The 23,355-nt window shown below is 32.5% G+C and overlaps 8 protein-coding genes across 15 annotated transcripts; 5 read left to right on the top strand and 3 right to left on the bottom strand.

Moving 5' to 3' along the window:
• The first annotated feature begins 39 nt into the window (after positions 1-39).
• On the top strand, positions 40-3,393 carry LOC128877690 (DNA repair and recombination protein RAD54B-like). Its single transcript, XM_054125223.1, has 10 exons — positions 40-477; positions 543-642; positions 706-798; positions 860-995; positions 1,078-1,646; positions 1,713-2,460; positions 2,529-2,688; positions 2,762-2,888; positions 2,965-3,192; positions 3,258-3,393. Exons 1-10 carry the CDS (start codon positions 200-202, stop codon positions 3,330-3,332), a joined length of 2,514 nt encoding a protein of 837 aa, XP_053981198.1. The 5' UTR covers positions 40-199; the 3' UTR covers positions 3,333-3,393.
• On the bottom strand, positions 711-4,958 carry LOC128877694 (enoyl-CoA delta isomerase 3, peroxisomal-like). 4 transcript variants are annotated; one of them, XM_054125228.1, is made up of 7 exons: positions 4,454-4,958; positions 4,208-4,380; positions 4,004-4,124; positions 3,822-3,911; positions 3,616-3,756; positions 3,384-3,541; positions 711-983 (listed from the first exon to the last, which is right to left on the bottom strand). In XM_054125228.1, the coding sequence occupies exons 1-6, from the start codon at positions 4,556-4,558 to the stop codon at positions 3,386-3,388; spliced, it is 786 nt and encodes a 261-aa protein (XP_053981203.1). In that variant the 5' UTR covers positions 4,559-4,958; the 3' UTR covers positions 711-983; positions 3,384-3,385. The 4 variants fall into 4 exon arrangements, with proteins under 4 accessions (XP_053981203.1, XP_053981204.1, XP_053981202.1 ...); XM_054125229.1 differs by having other exon boundaries at positions 711-929; XM_054125227.1 differs by lacking the exon at positions 711-983 and adding an exon at positions 2,512-2,649.
• A 136-nt stretch (positions 4,959-5,094) lies between these two features.
• Positions 5,095-8,264, bottom strand: LOC128877695 (acyl-protein thioesterase 2). Of its 2 annotated transcripts, none has more exons than XM_054125231.1 (8): positions 8,186-8,264; positions 7,921-8,000; positions 7,545-7,576; positions 7,398-7,463; positions 7,267-7,314; positions 6,905-7,151; positions 6,647-6,811; positions 5,095-6,513 (listed from the first exon to the last, which is right to left on the bottom strand). In XM_054125231.1, exons 1-8 carry the CDS (start codon positions 8,199-8,201, stop codon positions 6,466-6,468), a joined length of 702 nt encoding a protein of 233 aa, XP_053981206.1. In that variant the 5' UTR covers positions 8,202-8,264; the 3' UTR covers positions 5,095-6,465. The 2 variants fall into 2 exon arrangements, with proteins under 2 accessions (XP_053981206.1, XP_053981207.1); XM_054125232.1 differs by lacking the exon at positions 8,186-8,264 and adding an exon at positions 8,079-8,117.
• A 539-nt stretch (positions 8,265-8,803) lies between these two features.
• LOC128877697 (akirin-2) lies at positions 8,804-12,972 on the top strand. 2 transcript variants are annotated; one of them, XM_054125235.1, is made up of 5 exons: positions 8,804-9,338; positions 10,309-10,508; positions 10,593-10,755; positions 10,826-10,882; positions 10,970-12,972. In XM_054125235.1, the coding sequence occupies exons 1-4, from the start codon at positions 9,161-9,163 to the stop codon at positions 10,834-10,836; spliced, it is 552 nt and encodes a 183-aa protein (XP_053981210.1). In that variant the 5' UTR covers positions 8,804-9,160; the 3' UTR covers positions 10,837-10,882; positions 10,970-12,972. The 2 variants fall into 2 exon arrangements, with proteins under 2 accessions (XP_053981210.1, XP_053981209.1); XM_054125234.1 differs by having other exon boundaries at positions 8,805-9,338; positions 10,992-12,972.
• A 359-nt stretch (positions 12,973-13,331) lies between these two features.
• Positions 13,332-15,852, top strand: LOC128877692 (arrestin homolog). Its single transcript, XM_054125225.1, has 7 exons — positions 13,332-13,492; positions 13,691-13,812; positions 13,887-14,186; positions 14,266-14,493; positions 14,565-14,753; positions 14,841-15,009; positions 15,088-15,852. The coding sequence occupies exons 1-7, from the start codon at positions 13,426-13,428 to the stop codon at positions 15,231-15,233; spliced, it is 1,221 nt and encodes a 406-aa protein (XP_053981200.1). The 5' UTR covers positions 13,332-13,425; the 3' UTR covers positions 15,234-15,852.
• Positions 15,705-18,276, bottom strand: LOC128877691 (general transcription factor IIE subunit 1). Its single transcript, XM_054125224.1, has 8 exons — positions 18,134-18,276; positions 17,757-17,923; positions 17,521-17,687; positions 17,306-17,434; positions 16,909-17,135; positions 16,634-16,838; positions 16,333-16,561; positions 15,705-16,255 (listed from the first exon to the last, which is right to left on the bottom strand). Exons 2-8 carry the CDS (start codon positions 17,881-17,883, stop codon positions 16,080-16,082), a joined length of 1,260 nt encoding a protein of 419 aa, XP_053981199.1. The 5' UTR covers positions 17,884-17,923; positions 18,134-18,276; the 3' UTR covers positions 15,705-16,079.
• Positions 18,277-18,351: 75 nt separating this feature from the next.
• On the top strand, positions 18,352-19,707 carry LOC128877696 (rab-like protein 3). Its single transcript, XM_054125233.1, has 5 exons — positions 18,352-18,492; positions 18,738-18,947; positions 19,025-19,173; positions 19,247-19,360; positions 19,438-19,707. Exons 1-5 carry the CDS (start codon positions 18,447-18,449, stop codon positions 19,612-19,614), a joined length of 696 nt encoding a protein of 231 aa, XP_053981208.1. The 5' UTR covers positions 18,352-18,446; the 3' UTR covers positions 19,615-19,707.
• A 763-nt stretch (positions 19,708-20,470) lies between these two features.
• LOC128876708 (putative ATPase N2B) lies at positions 20,471-23,234 on the top strand. Of its 3 annotated transcripts, none has more exons than XM_054123284.1 (8): positions 20,471-20,610; positions 20,920-21,307; positions 21,593-21,778; positions 21,855-22,096; positions 22,176-22,344; positions 22,423-22,563; positions 22,645-22,764; positions 22,833-23,234. In XM_054123284.1, the coding sequence occupies exons 2-8, from the start codon at positions 20,936-20,938 to the stop codon at positions 22,953-22,955; spliced, it is 1,353 nt and encodes a 450-aa protein (XP_053979259.1). In that variant the 5' UTR covers positions 20,471-20,610; positions 20,920-20,935; the 3' UTR covers positions 22,956-23,234. The 3 variants fall into 3 exon arrangements, with proteins under 3 accessions (XP_053979259.1, XP_053979258.1, XP_053979260.1); XM_054123283.1 differs by lacking the exon at positions 20,471-20,610 and adding an exon at positions 20,675-20,827; XM_054123285.1 differs by lacking the exon at positions 20,471-20,610 and adding an exon at positions 20,711-20,729.
• Positions 23,235-23,355: the final 121 nt, after the last annotated feature.

The following is a 23,355-nucleotide window of genomic DNA, read 5'->3' as shown; positions in this document are numbered from 1 at the left end:
TTTGATGAAAATACCGACTAACTCTTTTGCGCGGGAACGCCATCTTGAATTTTGGCGCAAAACAAGATACCATAATAGAATTCCTAACGAAGCGAATTCAAATTTTGTGGACATAAATATTTGTCTTTAATAAACGTGATATGTTATCGTATGGCATAATATCGCGATAGTTTTAACCGCAAACTGTACATACCTTATCATGTATCGGAACAATCAAATAAGAGGTTTCAAATCTCTGTTAAAATGCCAGCAATCGACTAGCGGCAAGTCCACGGAAAATTTAGAAACTGTTAATCAATCATTCGAAAGTTCAGATCAAACTTCTCGAAGAAGTACCAAGAGAGTTCTTAATTTATTCAAGAAACCAGTCGAATGCGATAATGAAGAATTACAGGAAAGAAATGACCATATCAAGACGAATGAAAATAACACGGTCAACGAAGAAAATTCAGCTTCCCTTGTTAACAATAGTAGAATGTACGTGTATAAATATTTTATTCGTAGCACCTTAATGCTAATAATTTATTTATTTATTTGTTTAGTATATTTAACGTAGTAATTGGTAAAAAATCTGCAAGAAAACATAAGAAGTGGGATGACGATGGGACTCTAGAAGTTACTGGAAAATGGGCTGTTCTAAAGGTAATATACACGATGGTAATATGTTTATATTTTTATTCATAAATTTACTTTTATATTAACTAGAATTCAGAAGGTGGTGTTATTCAGAGGACTGTGGTTAATCCAGAAAATCTTGTTGAAGGCTTTAGGATATGTATCAATAATAAAGAGATCGAGGTAAATATAAACAGTTTACATAAATAATTTGCACACAAAGTGGATTTACAAATATTTGCAGATTATAGATAGAGCAACATCTAGCCAATCGGTACCAAGTGAGCCTATCAAAGAATTAATTCCAGAACCACCTAGAAAGAAGATGAAAACTTCTAGCTCTTGTTTATCCAGTCTTCCCCTTGGATCTTTAAAAAAAGGTTTAACTTAATAGCAATGCTAAGAGACAATTTTCAAAATAAAAATTCGTGATGGGAAATACTAATGTTCGTATTGTATTAGGGCTCAAATTAACATGCAATCCCCTGGTAATGCCTTCCTTGAGTAACTTAAAAAGTTGGATAGAAAACGATGTACCAGAGAAAGAGGAAGAGGTTTCTGTAGATGCTTGTCTAGTCAATGCACTTAGACCACATCAACGCCATGGTGTTGTATTTTTATATGAATGCATCATGGGTTTGAATATACCTAATTATTTTGGTGCAATTTTGGCTGACGAAATGGGCCTTGGAAAAACGCTACAATGCATTACAATTATTTGGACGCTATTAAAAAAGGGGCCATATGGAAAGCCTGTAGTAAAATATGTATTAGTAATAACTCCTAGTAGTCTATGCGATAACTGGAACAAAGAATTCGGGCGTTGGTTGGGTTTTCATAGAATCTTTCCATATGTTGTAAATACCAAAAACAAAGTAAAAGATTTTAAGAAACAAGCACGGAATTCAATAATGATTATTAGCTATGATATGCTTATAAGATGTGAAGAAGAACTTGAACAAATAGCTTTCGACTTAATCGTGTGCGACGAAGGTCATAGATTAAAAAATAATGATATAAAAGCAGCAAAGGTAGCGTTATTAATTTTATTTAAAGGAACGCAATGAATGTAATTAATTCATATTTTTTTTCTCTAGGTATTAAACAATATGAATTGTAAGAGGAGAATCCTCTTGAGCGGGACTCCTATACAAAATGATTTACAAGAATTTTTTGCCCTAATTGACTTTGTAAATCCTGGTATATTGGGTAGTAATTACGAATTTAAAAACTATTATGAAAATCCTATCGTAGCGTCGCGATGTCCTCACGCACCTGCCAGCGTGGTATCTTTAGGAATAGAAAGAGCCAGCGAGCTGAATGAAAAAACTAAAGTTTTCGTCTTAAGGCGCACACAAGACACGATTAACAAATATTTACCATCTAAGCATGAGCTAGTTGTATTTTGTCGCTTATCAGATGAACAAGAACACTTGTACTCGCACGTTACAGATGCTTGGTTTAACAGAACTGTACTACCAAACAACAACATTTCACATTTAACAGTGATAACAATTCTCAAAAAGATCTGTAATCATCCTGACTTATTTTATAAAGAGTCGAATGATTTCTTGCATGACGATTTAAAAACGTTACGGGCAAAAGCTTGTAGTACTTCAAACAAAGCATATTGTGGAAAAATTTCGGTTATACAAACATTAATGAGAAATTTAAAGGAGACAGATGAAAAATTAGTATTAGTTTCGTACTATACGCAAACACTCGATTTATTAGAAACTGTTTGTAACACGGAGAGTGTGCAGTTCCTCAGATTAGATGGTAGTACACCAAACAGCTCAAGATCAAAGATTATTGGACAATTCAATTCAAAATCAGATTGCAGCAGTTAGTATGGACAATCGAACATTTAGCTTAACTATTACAAAATATGAATCGTTATATGATTATTTCAGAGGTATTTTTATTAAGTGCTAAAGCTGGCGGAGTTGGATTAAATCTGCCTGGAGCATCTAGACTTGTATTATTTGATTCAGACTGGAATCCAGCATCTGACTCTCAAGCTATGGCAAGAATCTGGAGGGATGGCCAAAAAAGAGATGTGTATATATTACGGTTAGGTTATTTTAAATTTGTAATAAGTATCAATATAAATTGAGTCTTTCAAGCAATATAATAAATTATATAGATTGCTAACGACAGGCACCATTGAAGAAAAGATCTTTCAAAGACAAGTTAGTAAAGCAGGCTTGAGTGAAACTGTAGTAGATCAAAAGAACTTTGCGTCTCTGAAATTGTCTATGAGCGAATTGAAGGTTCGTTTTTTATACATATTTGAAATATTCACAAATAAAAAACAGTATTGATCAATAGTAGGCGCGCTACTTTTAGGACTTATTTACATTAACAAGAGATACAGATTGTTTGACTCACGATCTAATGAAATGCCCTTGCAATGGTTATAAACAAATGGAAAAGAAATTAGAAAAATTGGATCACGAAAATATTCGGGAACATCAGTTCCTTTTGGAAAGTGAAACACCTCAACAAAAGTTAACAATAAATCAACTTTTAGAGTGGGAACATTATCAGCGCCCAGTTCTGAATAAAGTAATGCAGGTAAAAACAATTTAATACTAAATATTCGAGTTCAATTATGATAATCGATATCGATGTTTTTTTAGGAAATCATGTTGTCAAATATGTCTGATAACATAACATTTATATTTAAAAATTCTATTTTAAATAAAACAATTTAATTTTTTGTTGTATATTTTATAAAAATTGTAATAAAAATGTACATCTATTACCTTTAAATTTTGCTTTTACGCGACATAATATTTATAAGTCTTTCTATGAAGTCGGAAGATTGTACGAATTTCAAAAGTTCAGCAGATTCTCGTGAATTAACTTCCAATAAAATTTGTTTGTTCCATTTCCTAACTAAATGCTTGATTGCCACTATCGACTGAAAAAAAAATCATAATAGTTTCAAACATTAACGTTGCTATTTTATACAAAACGAATATTATGGAAATGTACCTTTGGTGAAAGTAAAGACACTGTTTTTAAATATATCCATACATCATTTAAATGTTCCTCTTTGTATACTTCGCTGACTAAACCATATTGCTTAGCTTCGAGAGCATTCATTTTATAACCTAAATATAACATATCACCAGCCTGTAAAAAAACAACTATAAAACTGAGAAGTTAATAACAAGTAACAATATTGAAATACTAAACACCTTAGAGTGTCCAAATATTTTAGGAAATGTGTATGTAGAACATCCTTCTGCAACAAGACCTAAACTAGTAAATGGTGTTTGGAAGGTAGCCTGTGGTATTGCAAAAATAACATGTTATAAATTAATTACAATGTAGTAAGAGTAATAATATTTTAGTTTATGTAGTATTGTATAGAAATTACCGTATGCGATGCATATACCATATCAAATAATGGTAATATTGTTACTGCAATTCCAATAGCAGGACCATTTACAACAGCTACTAAAAGCTTAGGAAATGTAATTATACGTTCCACAAAATTTCTGAAAAATAAACTCAATAGAAATTGAAATACATGAATAAAAATTGATAGCGTAATTTACAAAAATATCGTGTAAATACTTGCTTAAAATTACTGAGTGTGTTTTCTAAGCTTTCAGAATCATTGCCTTGGCTCGTTGCTAAAGAAAGAAAATCATTTCCACTGCTAAAAAAATTTCCAGTCCCAGTTAAGACTACCACATATATTTTATCATTCTGAATAGCTTCATCTAGTATTCTAGATATTTCTTCGTACATCTGTTGAATAAAAAATACATTAGCATATCATGAATACGATGTATCAACAGACTGAACGCAGAAAATTGCTTACAAGTTTGTTAATAGCGTTTTTCTTTTTTGGTCGATTCAACACGATCTTCTGAATTCCATTTTCCAATGAACACAAAATATCAGATGAATTTTTAGTTTCCATCATATGAAACAATTGTTTATTTAACTTGTACGATTAACAGAAGTCAAACTACGAATGTCATTCATTTATACGAACGCTTATTAATATGACCAGGATAAAAAAACAATTTGCCACGTCATTCGAGGAAATGTAGTATTTCTTCCATTCTCATTGTATTACAGTTTTATTTCACGGTTTATCGTGTGATAAAGTTGTAATACATTTTTCATTCAATTTCAATCGTAGGTTTTGTGTGCATAAGCATCCATAAGTGTGGAGACACTGATATGTGTACTCTCGCACTATCAGCTATTAGTGTAGTATACATATCAGTGATTGGGTACAGTTGGGCATAGAACAGTATAGAAACGTAGACGGCACCACTGTCAACACGGAGATCTGCTGGCCGAATCTCTGCGTGTAGATTCTAGTCACGCTAATTTCTAATGTTATTTTTGTCGTTTTTCTAACACTATATAGCAGAAAAACATGTTATATTTTAATTTTGTCTACGCTATATGTAGAGTTACCATTGAAACAATATATGAAGTATGAATGTGTGAAACTGATAACAAAAAAATTTTATTCATACAGTAACATGATCATTTACAATAAATTAAGAACAGGGGTAAATAATGAAGGTACAAAATACTCGTAATCTTAAAAATATTCGATGCTACCTTGTGTTCTCCATTGTTCTCCACAAAGCAGTAAATCGCTTGACTGAACTTTAATCATTGAATTATCATATTGTTTACAATAACATTAAGAAATTTACTATTCTGTGATAGCAACACTAGCTGATCATAGCCACTATAATTTTTGATTATGAAGATTAAAGATTAAAGGAAATACAGAAAGTAACGATTTTACTTCGATAACATGTATTACTTTAGGGAAATTGACTAAACGATCCCGATGCTTGTATGATAACATACCTCTATACAAAATACCAAATAAAGTATTCGCATAATGAGTGATTATTTTTATGTTGCATTATGCACCTAGTATTGCTTTTCAATTGGATACTTGGTTTATAAATAATGATAACCGCAATTTCTCTTGTTCATAGTAGTACCATTTCTGTAAGCATAAAATAAGTACTGTAAAGATAATACTTCTGTACTTATATAAGTGTCAATGTTATCATATCTGATGTACACATCTCTGCGATTATCATACGCAAATATGTAATTTACTAAAAATTATCGAATTTGTTGATTTCAAAACTATATTTTATAACCACAAATTACATGGCCATATTACTGTCTCCTAGACAACATTTCTACAAAAGTCAGTATTTCATAAATTTTACATTATATATATATTTATATGTAACTTATATAAAATGGAAGTATTATAAAGAATATCTAAATGCTTACAATTATCCTGACATATAAATTAATTAACTAAACCCAGATAAATTATAGCCTTTACTATGAAATAATAATTTTATTCGGAAATGAATCAAAATAATTATTTTTTTTGAAGATTTTCAATTTGAAATTCATCTTATTCTGTTTACACGAACAGTTGAACGCAACAAAAATTTGATACAAGATATGTAAAATAATTTGTTGTCTTCGATTGTTATTATCTTTCAAGAACACTAGAACATTTAGAATTAGAGGAAGAAATACCGATGATTATTTACGTTGATTGTAAAATCAGAGACTGGACATATTACGGTAGCGACTTTGGTATCTTAAAACGACGAAAAATCAGTTGAATAAACATAAATATTTACCGCAAATAATGATTCATTATGGATACTGTTTTATCCATTAGAATTTTAACACTTCATCTACTGCTGTCTTTACTTCTTCACCAAGCACTAGACTTAAGTAGCAGTAAAGTTGGAAGTAATTAATCGAATAAAGAACAATAAGATAATAAGTTTAACGATTAAAATATTGTATTTAATAGAACTATTACGGCTTCAAAACTTTTTCGATGAAGGCCTTCATGTCGCGCATTTCCTGTGAAAGCAATAATTTGTTCTATAAATATTAGAATATTTATAAGTTCGCGAATCAAATTTAATTATTTTTACCTTACTTTATCTATTTCGATTTGTTACAAATTATAAAATGTTTATAAGTACATATATACCTCATCACTGGAAGCATGCATCATTCCTCTGTATGTTACAAATTCTGCTTGTGTCATGAATCCCTTGAGATAGGTCGCGGTTATCTGGCCCCACCTGTACGGTACTATTGGATCACAATTACCGTGACATTGTAGCAATGGAGTGTTTCTATTTCCTATTGCTTCCTACAAAGTATGTAATGTTGTAAAATTATAGCATTGCAAACACAAATTTCCAATTATTATAGCATTATAATACATTTCTTACTGAATACATACATCAGGAAACTTTCGATGCAGAGGAACCCAACAAGATAAAGCTATAATACCAGCTAAAGGCTCTGGAAATGTAAGAGCGCTATATATAGCAAGGGCACCACCCTGACTAAAACCACCAATAACAATGCGTTTTGTAGGTATTCCTGCTGCAACTTCTTCTGCAATTAAAGAGTGCACCATTTCCGCAGCTTTGCGTATACCCTCTTCATCCTCAACTCCATTTGGTTCCAAAGTTCGTAAGTCAAACCTATATTTAACAAACCATAAATCTATATTTAATGTTACACAAATTAGTAATTATACTTTAATATTAACGAACAATATACCTCAACTTCTTGTATATAGTAATTTGGCTCACTCACCAAGAAGGCATTCTAAATCCTGCATTTAACGTCACTGGCATTATTGGTCTGAAATAATTAGATTCGATTATGCATTGACTTTTATTTCGTACATTGGTGATCAATTATCTTTTTATTAAAAGTATACGTACGCCGTTGGACAAATAACTTTAATATGAGGTAATCGTACTGCACTCAACGAAGTGGCCCAGCCATGTCTACAAGAGTAAATGAAATTCATGTAGGTGTATACATCATAGAATTATACGATTACTATTATATAATACGTTACATCTTACCCAGTATCACCCAATCCATGAAAAAATATAAGCTGTAACAGACCAATAAAATTGTATCGAACAAAATTAATAGAATTATCAAGATTCTGTATTGTTTATTTTTACGTCTTAAAATATTTTCCCGAATAAAAGTATTAATCAAATAAAACGCTCGACGTTTAAAAAAATCTACTTCTGGTATCAAGACCTTTTAAACTTTTAGGGACAATAATCAACTAAAGAATATAATAAATAGGTACCAAAAAAATATTTTCCAGACGTTTGACACTGGCATGAAAATGTTGTATAATAATTCACTTATGGACGATTAGAAACTTTGCGCCAGGTATAACCAAAAAAGAAAGTACGTCGTGAAAGATATTATTTTTCTACTTACAGTCGCTGTGTGTCTGGCCGTAGCTGCAATCACCACAGGGCTTCCCACAGATGTCATTATTCGTCGTGCTTGTGGACGGGCTGCGTGATAAACGATAAACCGTATAACAATTTGATAAAAACTGTGAATATAGAATGGCGGAGGATTCTGGTTGTCACCGATTAAATTTCTCCAAACTGAGCTCAACAGACGGGGGATTGACGGAAGTTATGCGCATGCTTTTACCAGATCATTTTCAAACGAAAACCAAAGATATTGCACGAACCTGCAGAATTGCCCATCGCTGATAACTAATCTGAGCTAATCAGAAAATATTTCGTCACGGAAGAGTCATGGGGTTATTCGAAATAACAGACTCTATTTGCAATGGGCGAAATAAATGTCAACGATTTAATTCGAATTTAAATACGTATGCGACAATATTTATCGACGAATGCATGTTTACAAAATCTGAATTTTCGAACCTCCATATTTACCTCGGCGATATCTTCGTAATTTTTAAGTTGTATTTAATACAAATTAAATATTGATTAATTAGGAAATTTTGGAATTTTCTCAAATGGGATCTATATATTTAATTCATAAAATTTATCTTATTTTTGTCGTTATAATTACTTTGGTTTCGAAAAGGATCGCATCGGGTGTTTTATTTCTAACTCTAGAAAGTCTTTCGTAAAATTGCATCGTGGGCATCGGGAGATTAAAAGCCGTTAAATAGTCGACGATCAGAAAATAACGTGCTCGTGAATAATAAATTTCGAAAGATACGCGAACCAGGGAATCATTCGTATTTCAATTGAAAGAAGGTCGCAGGAAGGATATGCACGAAGCGCCATCGTGCAACGCGTCGACCAATCAGAGGCGAGGGGACTCGTTCAGTCGAGTCTGCGACGTATACATTTCGGAATGCAAGCAGTAGCCCAGTGAAAAGATGGTGCTCTGAATGGTCGAGACATTCGTTCCGTGGTCGTTCCTAGCCGATGAACCGTGGTTGCCAGCCATATTGTTTTACCGCAGTGTTTGTTTTGGTGCAGCCTGCTCGAACGTACGAGGAAATCCACGGAGATCGGCCCGGAGGAACTCGAAACGGCTAGAGTGCATTTAAAGAAACTGTTCAGGCGGTGCGCGTACACGGTGGTTCAGCTCGTATTTTTCGGCGTAATCATCGTTGGCTCGCGGGGCTAAGCCCGTAATTATCTTGTGGGTGTCAGTCGTGGAACCAGGACGGTGAACGGTAGAAATGGCCTGCGCCACTCTAAAGAGATCTTTGGAGTTCGATCCGGTGCATAGTCATGGACGTCCTAGTAAACGACGAAGATGCGTACCGATGTGTGTTTCCCCCGGTACATCGACGCAGGCCAGTTCCAGGCCACAGAATCCCTCGCCCTTCGGCGAGGTAACCCACAAACTGACGCCTGGTAATTAACTACAAATCTAACGGCCATTTTTCTTTTTATTCTGCACTTTTATTTCGCTCTTCCCCCCGTTTCTTTCTATTTTCCTCGGCACAATGTGACAGAGAGAAGGGGGTGGTTAGGAGGCCGTTCCAGCGATTTAAAACTTGATTTCAAGACGTTTAAAACAGGGAGGGGGGCCAGGGAAGGGGTAGGGCGTTCAGGAGGGGGGGGAGACGCGTAAATCATATGGTAATGTAGTAACGGACATCGGGGAACCCAACTACCCTCTTCTCCATATTTATACACAGTCGTCTTGGATATCGTCAACAAATTTATTTTACCTTTCAGAAATTTTACTCGTGACTTTCTTTTATTGTGCTCGTTACGAATTTTTACAAACATCGTGTATAATAAATTCTGTATAATATACACAAGTTGATAGTGTACCTAAAGGGACCCAGCATTTGAGAATTCATCTTGTTTTTTTGTTGTCTTATAAGTTTAAACAAGAGTAGATTTATTTCAAACGCTACTCCTATATCAATTAGAGTACAGATTTCCTCCATAGTTTATATTGCTATTTGTTAGTTTACAAATGTTAAAATTCGTTTATTCTAAACATTTTAAATAACCATTGCAAGTTCAATGATGTAGTTGATTCTATCAATCCAAATATGTTCAACACATTTCAACAAATATCACAAGTATTATTATCAATTTTGGTAATCGTGCACTGTACAAGTACCACCAATTATAATGTTCCAAAGCATTCGGTGACCTCCCATCTCTGACTATGACAAGGCTGTTTAAATACACTGATGGTTCCTAATGGTTCTGGTAAAGTACATTATTATCCCAACTTTAAATGCATTACATGACAAACTTTTAGGATTTGCACAAAAAAGATGCTTTGAAAGATCAATATAAAATAAGAACAATTTTATATGGAGCCATATGATTTGAAGTAAAAGTAATCTTTTTTTATGTACAGAAAAAATGGCAGCCAATATAAGAGAGGAAATTCGGAGACTACATCGACGCAAACAATTGCATTTTAGTCCTCAAAACAATAGCGGTGATTCTTCAGACATGGAGGGTCCTGCGAGCCCTTCGAGTCCATCTGCGTGCGGTTCAAATTCATGTAGTTATAATCCTAGTGGAAAGGAGAAACCTTTATTTACATTCAAACAGGTATATATATTTATTATTAAAAAGACATAATTTATATTAATAGTATTCATATCTGACCTGTTTAAATAATGCATTGCTTCAAAGGTTGGTTTGATCTGTGAGCGAATGCTTAAGGAACAAGAAACACAGATTCGGGAAGAATATGATCAGATTCTAAATATGAAGCTCTCCGAGCAGTACGACGCTTTTGTTAAATTTACATACGATCAGATACAAAAGAGATTCGAATCTGCAGCTGCGCCAAGTTGTAAGTAATTCTTACCTTGAAACCTTTATCCTTCTCAAATGTTATATTTCAAGTAAATTTTTTGTTTTAGACCTATCCTAAAACAAGATTCTTATTTATAAGGACATGTTTCTGTGAAGAATATTAGGTGAGATTATATATCGAACTTGCTTGATTTCAACTATGTAGAACAACCGTTCAATTCCTTAACGAACGTAATAATGTTTTCTATTAGTCTTTTCTTTCTATTATTATAGATTTCTACTGTGTGAGACAAATTTTGCTTGAAGTTTAAGTCGAGGTATGCAGCACCACCTCGTTCAAGAAAACGTCTTTAAGAAAATTCATACTATGATTTACATTAAAAAAACAAAAAAAAGAAAACGTGTCTGGTAAAAAAAAAATGAAAAAAATTAGTAATGTAAGTTTAGTAGGTTTGCAGTAACAGCAATGATACTACAAAAAAAAATCTACAGTGTATACTATTGAATTTACATGAACTAACAATATTTGTACTGGCTGATGTTAGAAATGCGCTGGTATCAGGGAACTGTACTATGATTCTAGTTATGTACAAATATTAATGCATATAGAAGTTATACACTGCGTATAACTATGCTTAAAGCCAGGAGCTAAAAAACTTTGGCGGCTTGCACAGGACTCTGTAAGGTCACATAATCGATTTAAATTAGGTAAATGTTCATTTTTTGCACATCATAACGGAAAACGTTATAAATGGTAAAATAAGAATGCAAGTAATTTTTTTGGTTGATTTAATGATAAATTGTATTAGATGTTGCTCAATTATACGCAATAACAAATACTCTTGTACGTCAAACATGCAAAAATGTGCATCGTGGTCTTTCACGAAAAGTACTGTGCATACAAGACGAGATTTAAAACCATATACCGGGGAAAGTTGTTTTCATGGAATTTTATGTATATCTTATTTGTAGAAAGTATAAAACGAGTGTACTCTAAGTATTTAGGAAACTTTATTTCTACTGTCGTGATATGAATTTTGTGTATGATTTATTGCATATATACATTACCATTGTAAGCAACATTCCCCAAAGATGGATGTGTTCGAACTTGAATAACATACATAACCTATAGAATTAAATTACAAAAAAAATGCTTTAAATAGATACGAAAAACTTTTGTTCCTCTTATAAAGATCAAATTGCTGATTCTTTAAATTTTAAAAACATATTATTTTAGCGTATATCTTTCATTTGTTATAGAAACTTACGTTTGTTTGAACTTGTCTATGTATTACAAAATTTTTTGTTAGTTAAAGATCCTATTTAAAACGCGAATACGAAGATTTGTAAAGAGGTCGAAGTAACATATAGTCTATAGCATTGTACGAACGTATTGTCAAAAACGAGTATTTGAAATAAAGATTTCATAAAATTTGGCAAATATTTCTGTTCCCTGGTAGCAACGACTTTCTGTAGCATAATAAAACAATGAATAATGAATATATCATACCTATACTTTAACTGTGCCTATTATTAGACATATTTATCTCGATAATTCTAGTATATATTACTTACTGATATTGATCTTAAAATTTTTAGTTTATAATCATTCGTTTTTATATCGTATGTCGTTTTCTTGCGCTATTTTGGGTTTTCCATTTTTTTTACGTGAAAAAAAGAATTCTAAACAATAAACTACAGTCGATATGAATGAGGTTTTCTTGGTTGCTGCATGCATTTTTTGTTGTTGTGGCATGAAATTTGTTCATATCAAAAAAGCATTGAGCACCAAGAAACATTTATCCGAAAGAGTCAGCATGTTACAAATTTGTGTCATTACTATCTAAGAAGTATATATCGAAAGAACAATTGTTTCTCCATCTACGAAATTACATTTTGAAGAGGGGCATTAACAATTGCCTTATTCATTCACAAAAAAAAGGTGTCTTTCAGTTACCAGAACGATTTGGGAACACAATACTAAATGGTGTTCGCACAATAGTGTGTACATGATATACCGTGTTTACGGACTGCTGAATGCGAAAGGGGAAAGGAATACAAGTGGTTTTATTTGTTCATGATAAGTAATACCTACTTGAAGAACAATAGATATTGTTTACCATTAAGAAAAATTTGTGAAGAAGTTCACCGAAGTGATTCCTCGATCATTCAGGAAATTTAATTTCAATTAAAATACCTCCATATTATATTATGTAAGCACTTATTATCAAAATAAATACAAGTCTAAGACTGATCACGTGTGTTTCTTTATTTTTTCCTCTGAATGTAAAGATGCATGTATGTGTGAAGTAAAATGTTTATGTTACGATATTTATGACTCGAGTATTCTGTACTTTTACTACCTCTTTTACAAATATTTACAAACTATATACAAATGTTGTTCCATACACTAAACGAAACGATAAACAAACTTTTGCACTACTCTTAAATTTCAATCACCTTCCAGGTTGAAAGTGCATGAGATACTGAATCAGTTCTCTGCGAAGCACGTAACAAAATTCTTACATGTGTGTTTTAATCTCGTTAACTAACTTGTGTAATAAAATAATGCTATTAGTAGTATGGCTTCGAGTAAAGAAGCCCTTCCGAGACTATATGAAGTTCCCTGTTCATGCAAAAAGACTGTCACTTCTGGGCGGGAAACAAACATCTGCTATTTCATTTGATTGGATAAAATAAGTGCCAAATGTTTCCTTTTTTGCTTTTGGCTTGTGTTGTAGCCATCAAAGTATTCAAAAAGACTACTCCAAATGGTAAGTGATAAAATGCCGATGCTTAAGATACCAATATTTAGCTGTACAGTAAGTTTTTGAATTATTTCGTTGTTTAATTTCAATTATATAATCAATCAATCTATATAAGTAGAAAACTTACTATACGCTACTCTAGAATCTGTACTTGTAAGAATTATATCATGTTTTAAGAATGCTATGCTTTCGTATTAATTACAGGAAAGGTCACAGTTTACCTTGGTAAAAGGGATTTCATCGATCACTTAGATAGCGTAGATCCCATTGATGGCATTATTGTTGTTGAAAATGATTATCTTCAAGGGCGGAAGGTGTATGGACAGGTAGGAGAAACAACCATCTTATGTAAAGTAAATATTTAAAAATATGGTGTGTAATTTATTGTTATACTGCAAAGGTGACAACAAATTTCCGCTATGGCCGCGAAGAGGACGAGGTCATGGGCGTCAAATTCAGCAAAGAACTCGTCCTATGTCGTGAGCAAATAGTGCCAATGAAGAAGGAAAAACAGGACATGACGCCCGTTCAAGAACGTCTTCTGAAACGACTCGGAGCAACCGCATACCCATTCCTGTTCCAATTTCCACAGAGCTCCCCCAGTTCGGTTACGCTACAACCTGGTGACGATGATCAAGGAAAACCATTGGGAGTAGATTACACTGTCAAAATATACGTGGGCGAACATGAAGAGGACAAGGTAGTGTGTTAGTTAAAATCGCACATCTATTCAACGCGATACAAAACATGTATGAAACTGAATTTTAATGTCTATACAGGGACACAAAAGGTCATCTGTTGCATTGGCAATAAAGAAACTTCAATACGCTCCGCCTACAAGGGGACGTAAACTACCCAGCTCTCTGGTTTCCAAAGGATTCACATTCTCTCAGGGTAAATTGAATCTTGAAGTTACACTCGACAGGGAAATTTACTACCATGGTGAAAAGGTAGCTGCAAATGTTATCGTTAGCAACAACTCTCGGAAAGCAGTAAAGAATATCAAGGTATTTAAACAGCTTGCAGTAACATTAGGATTGTTTACCACATTATATCCTAATATCCTTGCATTTTACAGATGTTTGTAGTACAACATTGCGAGGTAACAATGGTTAATACCCAATTCTCAAGAAACGTGGCTAGCTTAGAAACACGCGAAGGCTGTCCGATTACACCTGGTGCATCCTTTACAAAGCAGTTCTATCTTGTACCATTGGCTAGCAGCAACAAAGATCGTCGTGGTATCGCTCTTGACGGACATTTAAAAGTATAAAAGAGATCGCTATGTTAAAAAGAAATTACTTTAACTTATGTTACATTTCTTTAATTCTCTTTTTTTATTCATTCCACACAGGATGATGATGTAAATCTTGCATCTTCGACTATGGTCGCCGAGGGTAAAGCTCCTAACGATGCTATGGGTATCGTTATCTCGTATTCCGTGCGAGTGAAATTGAACTGTGGTACTTTGGGTGGTGAACTGGTTACGGATGTTCCATTCAAGTTAATGCATCCCGCTCCAGGTAAGCGAACTTGATAAAGAATGTTATTTCTAAATTTATATTATAACGCCTACGGTACCCTTTTACTTGTACTCGTAGGAGTGGCAGAAAAAGAGAAAGCTACTTTGAAGAAGAACAAAAGCGTCGACAGGACACGTTACGAGAATTCTTGTTATTCTAACGATGACGATGATAATATCGTATTTGAAGACTTTGCTCGGCTGCGTTTGAACGAGCCAGAATAAATAATTCTTAACAAGGCAAATATTTACCTCAAAAAAATCTTAGATTTACTATAATTTATAATAGTATAATTTCACTGAGAACACAATAGAACGATATTAAATTAGTAGGATATAGTAAAAAAAAAACTGTATATATGTAGAATGCATCGTTTCTAGGATTCTTTTGATGTAAGTTAATGCTGAAGAATTAAAAAAAGAATGAAAGAAGGTACAAGAGATAAAAGGGTTACGATACTGATGTATGTCCGCAGCAACCTATGGAAGTAAATAAATATTAATATAAGAAGTGATATGTAACAAAAAAAAGTACAAAAAAAAAAGCGAAAAGTATACGAAAAATATACATCGCCTTAGAATTTCTACCCGATGGTGGTGGTCGGTTAGAAATTCACGCGGAGGCGAACAAAAAAAAATGAATGATTTCAAGTAAGCCTTATAAATAATTTATATCTGGCATATTTAAAACTTTCCCGCCTTACCAGAAGTGACATGTATGCTATTAATTTTGATTTATTGTGATTATAACGTGTCTGTAAATGTTCATTTATTACAAACTGATGGCATTGTTGAGTTATAATCTGTATATTAGAAGAAAAATATAAGCATTGCAAAATGCGGACACATCGAGTTCATTTAATTTAGTCTAGTTTCCAATTGAAATCTTTCATTTATCGAATGCAAGAAAGTACTCGAAGAAAACTTCTCGATCAAATTAAACGTTCGCAAATTTTTACCAAACCCAGAAAATTATTTATTTTACGACTATACAAAATAGTACAGGATTTCAATAACCGTTCAGTCTTGCGAAACATCGTTAACTATTTAACAATGTTGACTGTACTTCGTTTAGTCATACATGTGAGAATAATATTCTTGATATGCCTGAATGTACGCTTCTTTTTCTACGGGTGTCATCTCTGCGATTAACGTGTCGTTCACGTCTGCAATGGCAACAGTTTTCCCCGCAACAGTTACAGTTGGTACAAGATCATCGTCTTCCGAATCCATTGTTTCTACATCTCCTAAACAATTTAAAAAAATGTACGTATTCGAACGACATATACAAATTTCGCGATATATTTGGAACAATTACAATTACCTGTATCGATAGCTTGCATTTCAGCGACTTCTTCGTTATCGCTACTATCGCTAGATTCTTGCGGTAATACAGATTTTATAGCAGCCGCCGCATTCGTCCCTCCTTTCTTTTCATGGGCTAGCAATACAGACATAATATCTTCACCCTGTTTATTATTCGTCATAGTTGCATTAGTGGCAGTGGCTGCGGCTTTATCTAAAATGTTCTCCTGTGTGTTGACTCCATCGGCCTAGAAATATAACCTACTTTAGTAGGGAGTCTTGACATAAGATTAAAATTGGCTTAGTAAAGATAAATATACCTGCGAGTCAGAGTTGATAACTGTACTTTCCATCATCCAAATTGGTCTTTCCTTTCTTCTATTCGCTGCGTTATCGTCAGCGGATTCATCGCCGATCGTAACATCCACTCTGGTATCTTCTACCATAAAACCAGCCGACCTTGTAGCTTCGCCAGACCATTGTTCACCAGGTGCTCTCAGGCTACTAGGTTTCCTGGTGTCGATACTAGAAGAAGTATAAATAACGTGCATAACAATTTGTTTAGAAAGTTAATAATTTAATTAAAAATACGTACCCTCTAATGGTATTAATATCGACTGGTTCTGGTTCTAATATTTCAGGAGCCAACTTGATACCTTCTACTTCCCTTAATAAAATATAAAGGGGTTCCAATTGTTCATTAAACTTGGCTAATAACAGCCTCGAGTCTTTCTTTGGAAGGGCGGACTGATCTTCTTCTACTACTTCGCGACAAAATGTGCATCTAAATTCACCAGTAGTCATATCAAACAATTGATCTGCCTACATTATGTCACATTAATAAATATTTTGTGGTCGATTATTTTGTAATGTATTACAGCATCATTTCTCAAATTACCAGATACATATTATCTTTCTCCCTCTTCATTATTTAGAGATAATTTGAATAATTTGAGAAACATTGTTGCAGACTTCAAAGATAATTTACTTACCTCAAGATCTGTGAAAGTTTTCAAACAATTTGTACATTTAAAACTTGCCCTACTGGTAGCATCCCTCTCTTCTGTTTCCATTCTTTTCCTCATTAAGTCTAACTTATACTTTACTACATTTACAAAAGTCTAAAATACGGATATATATATATATATATATAAGAATTTAATTAATAGAGAAAAAATACAAGTTCTATTGTTTGTTAACATTTTACCTTATAGTTAATAAAATAATAGTTGACTTTTTGTGCTTTTCCATCTGAACCAGTTTCCATTTTTAATCTTACTTGTATGAATTTATCATTACGCAGTGTGGATATCCTAGCTCTCAACATTTTACGTTCAAACTTTAGAAGTTCACAAATGTCATCTTCTTTCATACCTAATCATGCGAAACATATAATCTTATTAATCACAATATAATTTGTATATAACTATATACAATACTTACATGGATTTCTAACTAACATATCAACAATCAATGCATCTTCTATTGTATAAAATCCACGCACTACTAAACGTGCTAACTGCTTTAGACTACTGGGAATTTCTGTAACAAGTCGTTCTTCGCCACTCATTTTTCTTGCAGTTGTGTATAAGAAAATATCATCAAGATCACTAAAATTGTTAAGGAAATACATACAACAAATACGTATTGCATATAAATAGAGCTGATATTATTAAAATAGTTGGTAAAATTATTTATTTCCATAATTAATTTTGAAAACTTTTGATATCTCATTAATTATATAGGAAAAATATTAGTGAAAGATTTATTACAATCTCTTTTCACTAGATTTTATTCAAACTATAATGAGAAATACTAACCTTTAAAGTTGCATAAATAGTACTTTTGTTACAAATATCTCGAATCAACGATAATAGTAGTAAATTAAAATATACATCATAATTTCAACCGTGTGTCCTTAAAAAAGATATAAAAAGTGAAAGGACAAAATTCATTATAACGTCGACCGTTTAAGAACGATAAAGTACCGTTCCGACGGACGCTTGTTTACGACGGCAATAATTTTTAGGTTATGCGTATACACCATAGAAAACTTTCGTATGATCATCTGTCAAAGGAGAAGATCACAAAAACGAAGGAATACATTGTTATATTGTTTAACAAAACTTATTAATGGCTACGATTGATAAAGTTAAAATTATTGTTGTTGGTGATTCTGGTAAGAATGTATTTTACACAGTTTTATGGTGTGTTATCTATTTATTAGTATTGTTATTTAAATTTTGACAGGTGTCACATGAATAAAATTGTAATTACTATTAATATGTATTGCTTTAAGTCGGATTCCTATATAATTTATTACTTGATTAAGGTATCATATTTGATTTGTTTCGTATTTTTTACAATAATATTTGTAGGTTATACGACAACTATCAGATATTTCTTCTTTACTTTTATTTGCAGGCGTTGGAAAGACATCATTGACAAACTTAATATGTCAGCAACAGACTATTAGCAATCCTTCTTGGACCATAGGATGTTCTGTGGAAGTTAAATTACACGAATACAAAGAAGGAACACCTAATCAGAGAAGATATTTTATCGAATTATGGGACATCGGTGGAAGTCAAAATCATAAAAATACAAGATCCGTCTTTTATAATCCCACTAATGGTATTACTCAAAATGTGGAAGTAATAATACATGGCATTTAAAAATTTAATAACATAAAACCATTTTTAACATTACAGGCATAATACTGGTCCATGATTTAACAAATAGAAAATCACAACAGAATCTTCAAAAATGGCTTGAAGAAGTATTAAGTAAAGATAATAATTACTTGAAATCAAAGCCATTCGATGATTTTGATCCTGAAAAATTTGTAGGATCTACACAGGTACCAAAAATAACTGGTGCTATGAATATATAATTTTAGTTACATTTAAAATAAAGAACATATTTCTTTACAGATACCAATTTTAGTTGTTGGTACTAAGCTAGACTTAATTGCAGAAGTGAGATCAAATGTCTATAGACGTTCCTCAACTATTGCAGAGGAATGTGGTGCTGATGAAATATTTTTAGTATGCCCACTGTTTCAGAATTTAAGATCGCGAACATCAACACAGTCATTCGATATTAATTGACTCTGTTTCTGTAGGACTGCAGACAAGTGAGGTCATTAGCTGCTGGGTCTAGCTCGTCTGTTAAATTGAGCAGATTTTTTGATAAAGTTATCGAAAGGCGTTACTACTCGTCGAGGGAAGCAATTAGTCCTGATAAACGAAGGCTACCAGTATACACTTCGTATAATACTAAAGTTTATCATAATGATTGAAAGTCCCTTAAATCTTTCAAATCTACTGGAAGAAGCTATGTTGTAATTTGTACGAAATATGCATTTATAATAAATATAGAATTAATAATGTTACTACTAGATGGGGCCATCAACACCTTTGAAACCATTTTTCTTATATTTCATAAATGCATAATTAATACGATTCTTTGCTTTATAATACTACAAGATATCATTTAAATATACTATTAAAACATTATTATTATTAATACACCAATAAGTTTATCTTTAGTTAGTGGCGCCATCGGTGGTAAAACACTCAAGTTTGTAGGGAACATAGTTCCCACTGTTACTACTAGATGGCGCCATCGACAAATTTAAAACCATTTATCTTATATTTCATAAAAGCATAATTAATACGATTCTTTGCTTTATAATACTACAAGATATCATTTAAGTATATTATTAAAACATTATTATTATTAATACAGCAATAAGTATCGATTCTTTAGTTAGTGGCGTCATCTAGCAATAACAGTAGGAACTATTTTCGCTACAAACTTAGGCATTTTGCCACCAATGGCGCCACCAACTAAAGAAACGATAATAAACACAATAAATATTTATATAAATTATAAACTGAACATACTAACTAATATATTGTAGTGTTCGATCTTCACGTGTATTTTTTATCAAATATTTTAATCACGATTACAAACACGCTTATCTTATCGGAGGAACTTCGTTCCTGTGAACGATCAGTTATGAAAATGGCGGGATCGGACGTCCCCACAATCTTTTCTTTATTACGTCACGATATAGCGCGCGATACATAAAAAATTCAAATATTGATTGTTGTTTCGTCTACAATTTCTGATCGTCGATATCAAAATACTAGAAACGCGTGGATTATGATACTATAGTTAGGAAAAAGTAAAGAGAAAATTCTATAAGTTACAGATGTATGCACATACCTGATTAATTAATTCATTATATCTGGATATCATACTTTATACTTACCTTTCTAAATTTCCTGGTGTGAGTGTCTATTCTAAGCCAGATACATATATTGCATTTTCATACGTAATGCAAAGGTTAATGTGTGTTACCTGGTCGTCTGTCAAATGCAACTCCCGTCGAATATGCTAATATCCTTGGTCGTATTTATTCGAAAGTTTTAGCGTATCTAATCGATTCTAGTCGATCTAATTCGTTTTTTTTTTAAATTAAACATAAATTCGTTAAATATTTCCTTGTAAGAACGAAAACGTTCCTTTCATTGGACAATTATTAACCACGTGTGCAAGTGATACAGACAACTAATAAATTATGACCTTTTACTTGTAGGACGTATTCTTCTATAATGATTTGTTTACTCCCAAAAAAATTCCCAAAGCAAAATTGTCTTTCGAATTTGCTGACACGATTTCAACCTCTGACTTTTATACAAAATTATGGATATGCTGATCATGTTAGCCTGAAGGAAGGGCCTACTGCTATTTTGAAGGACAAAGTAGCGAGGGGAGAGTTAATGAAAGATGATCACCAGATAAAAGTTTGCGAGACTTTGCAAGCTATTTACGAAGAAATAAATGGGTACAAACCAGAAGAATCCGGTCTGTTGGACAAATGGATCGGTAGAAAGAGGAGACAACCGCCGAAAGGATTGTATCTTTATGGAGCTGTTGGTGGAGGTAAAACAATGTTGATGGATCTTTTCTATGATTGCTGCCAGGTATCTCGTTTTGCAGTTCCTGTAAGTAGTGCACATGGGGAGCCAAACTGTCTGTTGTTTATCGATATGACAATTCATAATATTCATTTCAGAATAATTCACACATGTAATAGAATACTTGCATCAACAAATGGTTTACTTTATTTAGCAAAGGAAATGTTATAAAGAAAACTCTTGATCTGTGGCAAAGGTACTACATACTGGCTTTCCATATGCAGTACAATATAAAATAAATTTCTTAAGTTGCGAACAGATAAATAATTGTTTCGATACATATTACTCCAGATTGAGAACAAAAAAAGAGTTCATTTTCATGCTTTCATGGCGGACGTTCATAATAAAGTGCACGAAGTGAAGAAGACTATTGTAAGGGATGTTAGCTCTACAAAGCTTCAACCATTCGATCCGATACCACCAGTTGCCAGAAGCATTACTGAAGAAGCTTGGCTACTTTGTTTTGACGAATTTCAGGTTTAATAATGGGGCATATAATTGAATATATGGAAGTAAAAGTAACATGCATTAATACAAAATATGTATATCACAGGTAACTGATATTGCAGATGCAATGATATTGAAACGATTATTTACCGAACTGTTTAGCAATGGTGTAATTGTAATTGCAACGAGTAATAGAGCGCCAGATGACTTATATAAGAATGGATTGCAAAGAGGAAATTTTGTTCCATTTATACAGATATTGAAAAATTATTGCATTGTAAATTCCTTAGATTCGGGTATAGATTATAGATTACAAACTGGACTTAGTGATGAAAAAATTTATTTCATGTATGTAAAAATATTTGTAGATAGTATATACGATAGAATGTTTATTACATAGATAAAATAAATTTAATAATTACTATAGTAAAGGGCAAGACGTAACGAATGATGTAGATAAAGTGTTCAAGTATTTATGCTCGAAGGAAAATGATATTGTGAGAGCACGTACCATTTGTATAAGAGGTCGCAATGTTACTTTTCACAAGACTTGTGGACAAGTTCTGGACTCCACTTTTGAAGAATTATGTGATAGAGTAAGTTCTTTGATATGCTTTTTAGTTTTCGATACAGAGTATTATTTCTTTTTTGTATATTGTTACATTTACTTGCAGCCACTAGGTGCTAGTGATTATCTAGAATTGAGTCAAGTATTTCACACTGTTATTATAAGAGATGTACCACAATTAGACCTTCGACTTAAATCTCAAACTAGAAGATTTATTACATTAATAGATACATTATATGATAATAAGGTAAGCTTATATCTTTAGTACTTGATTCTAATTGACTCAACAATTACAAGAATCTATTATATAAATAAACAAATTTCTTAGGTACGAGTTGTTATATCTGCAGCTGTGGCGCATACAAAATTGTTTGTAGCAGAAGGTGATAGTGATTATACAGATGAGAAAAGAATGTTAATGGATGATTTAAAAATATCACATGGTTCTGTATGTTAAATGATAATAATTGTGTAGAACTGTTAATACATTGTATTATAATTTTGTATCTTTTATAGGACGATCATAAATCCAATCTTTTTACTGGAGAAGAAGAACTGTTCGCTTTCGACCGTACAATATCGCGTCTGTCGGAAATGCAAACTGCGCAATATTGGGATCAATGGCAACATCATAGATAATACTGATTCAGAGTAGCACAAATTTTAATAGTTCCTTTTTCTAGTACATCCATCTAAGTCAATAAATTATAAACCCTTAGTGAAATGTCCTTGAACAGAGTACATACAATCAAGTATTAATATTAATACGATAATTTTTTCAGCCATGGTACTTGAAATTTATGCAGTGTTCCAAAGAACTTAAAGTATTTATATTATTTACTTCTGTTTTAATATTTATTTATTTATTTTAATATCGAATGATGTATAATGTACAGCAATAAAGAAAAATAAACAATATTCAGTTCGACTTATTAATTTCAGAATTTGATTACACAATTAACATTCATGCAATAGTTTCCAATGATAATACAGAGTGTAATGATGAGGAGAAATTATTTCTTTTTTATTCATATTTTTG

Source organism: Hylaeus volcanicus, chromosome 5 (assembly GCF_026283585.1).
Source record: "Hylaeus volcanicus isolate JK05 chromosome 5, UHH_iyHylVolc1.0_haploid, whole genome shotgun sequence".
Classification (NCBI taxonomy): domain Eukaryota; kingdom Metazoa; phylum Arthropoda; class Insecta; order Hymenoptera; family Colletidae; genus Hylaeus; species Hylaeus volcanicus.
This window is presented reverse-complemented; position numbering and strand designations above follow the sequence as displayed.

Bases quoted from the DNA above. Each gene is read 5' to 3' on its own strand.
- LOC128877692 (XM_054125225.1), top strand. From the start codon at position 13,426: ATGTTTCCTTTTTTGCTTTTGGCTTGTGTTGTAGCCATCAAAGTATTC. The intron at 13,813-13,886 runs GTAGGAGAAACA...TATACTGCAAAG, and splicing joins GGCGGAAGGTGTATGGACAG to GTGACAACAAATTTCCGCTA. The intron at 15,010-15,087 runs GTAAGCGAACTT...TTGTACTCGTAG, and splicing joins GTTAATGCATCCCGCTCCAG to GAGTGGCAGAAAAAGAGAAA.
- LOC128877694 (XM_054125228.1), bottom strand. From the start codon at position 4,558: ATGATGGAAACTAAAAATTCATCTGATATTTTGTGTTCATTGGAAAAT. The intron at 4,381-4,453 runs GTAAGCAATTTT...TTTATTCAACAG, and splicing joins AAAACGCTATTAACAAACTT to ATGTACGAAGAAATATCTAG. The intron at 4,125-4,207 runs GCAAGTATTTAC...TTTATTTTTCAG, and splicing joins AACACACTCAGTAATTTTAA to AAATTTTGTGGAACGTATAA.
- LOC128877697 (XM_054125235.1), top strand. From the start codon at position 9,161: ATGGCCTGCGCCACTCTAAAGAGATCTTTGGAGTTCGATCCGGTGCAT. The intron at 9,339-10,308 runs GTAATTAACTAC...TTTTATGTACAG, and splicing joins AACCCACAAACTGACGCCTG to AAAAAATGGCAGCCAATATA. The intron at 10,509-10,592 runs GTATATATATTT...ATTGCTTCAAAG, and splicing joins CTTTATTTACATTCAAACAG to GTTGGTTTGATCTGTGAGCG.
- LOC128877691 (XM_054125224.1), bottom strand. From the start codon at position 17,883: ATGAGTGGCGAAGAACGACTTGTTACAGAAATTCCCAGTAGTCTAAAG. The intron at 16,839-16,908 runs GTACGTATTTTT...TACTTCTTCTAG, and splicing joins GATATTAATACCATTAGAGG to TATCGACACCAGGAAACCTA. The intron at 16,562-16,633 runs GTATATTTATCT...TTATATTTCTAG, and splicing joins TTATCAACTCTGACTCGCAG to GCCGATGGAGTCAACACACA.
- LOC128877695 (XM_054125231.1), bottom strand. The intron at 7,152-7,266 runs GTGAGTGAGCCA...TGTTAAATATAG, and splicing joins GGATTTAGAATGCCTTCTTG to GTTTGACTTACGAACTTTGG. The intron at 6,514-6,646 runs GTATATATGTAC...TTGCTTTCACAG, and splicing joins TGCATGCTTCCAGTGATGAG to GAAATGCGCGACATGAAGGC.
- LOC128877690 (XM_054125223.1), top strand. From the start codon at position 200: ATGTATCGGAACAATCAAATAAGAGGTTTCAAATCTCTGTTAAAATGC. The intron at 1,647-1,712 runs GTAGCGTTATTA...TTTTTTCTCTAG, and splicing joins ATGATATAAAAGCAGCAAAG to GTATTAAACAATATGAATTG. The intron at 3,193-3,257 runs GTAAAAACAATT...ATGTTTTTTTAG, and splicing joins TTCTGAATAAAGTAATGCAG to GAAATCATGTTGTCAAATAT.
- LOC128876708 (XM_054123284.1), top strand. From the start codon at position 20,936: ATGATTTGTTTACTCCCAAAAAAATTCCCAAAGCAAAATTGTCTTTCG. The intron at 22,097-22,175 runs GTATGTAAAAAT...TAATTACTATAG, and splicing joins GATGAAAAAATTTATTTCAT to TAAAGGGCAAGACGTAACGA. The intron at 22,345-22,422 runs GTAAGTTCTTTG...ATTTACTTGCAG, and splicing joins TTGAAGAATTATGTGATAGA to CCACTAGGTGCTAGTGATTA.
- LOC128877696 (XM_054125233.1), top strand. From the start codon at position 18,447: ATGGCTACGATTGATAAAGTTAAAATTATTGTTGTTGGTGATTCTG. The intron at 18,493-18,737 runs GTAAGAATGTAT...TTTTATTTGCAG, and splicing joins TATTGTTGTTGGTGATTCTG to GCGTTGGAAAGACATCATTG. The intron at 19,361-19,437 runs GTATGCCCACTG...CTGTTTCTGTAG, and splicing joins GTGCTGATGAAATATTTTTA to GACTGCAGACAAGTGAGGTC.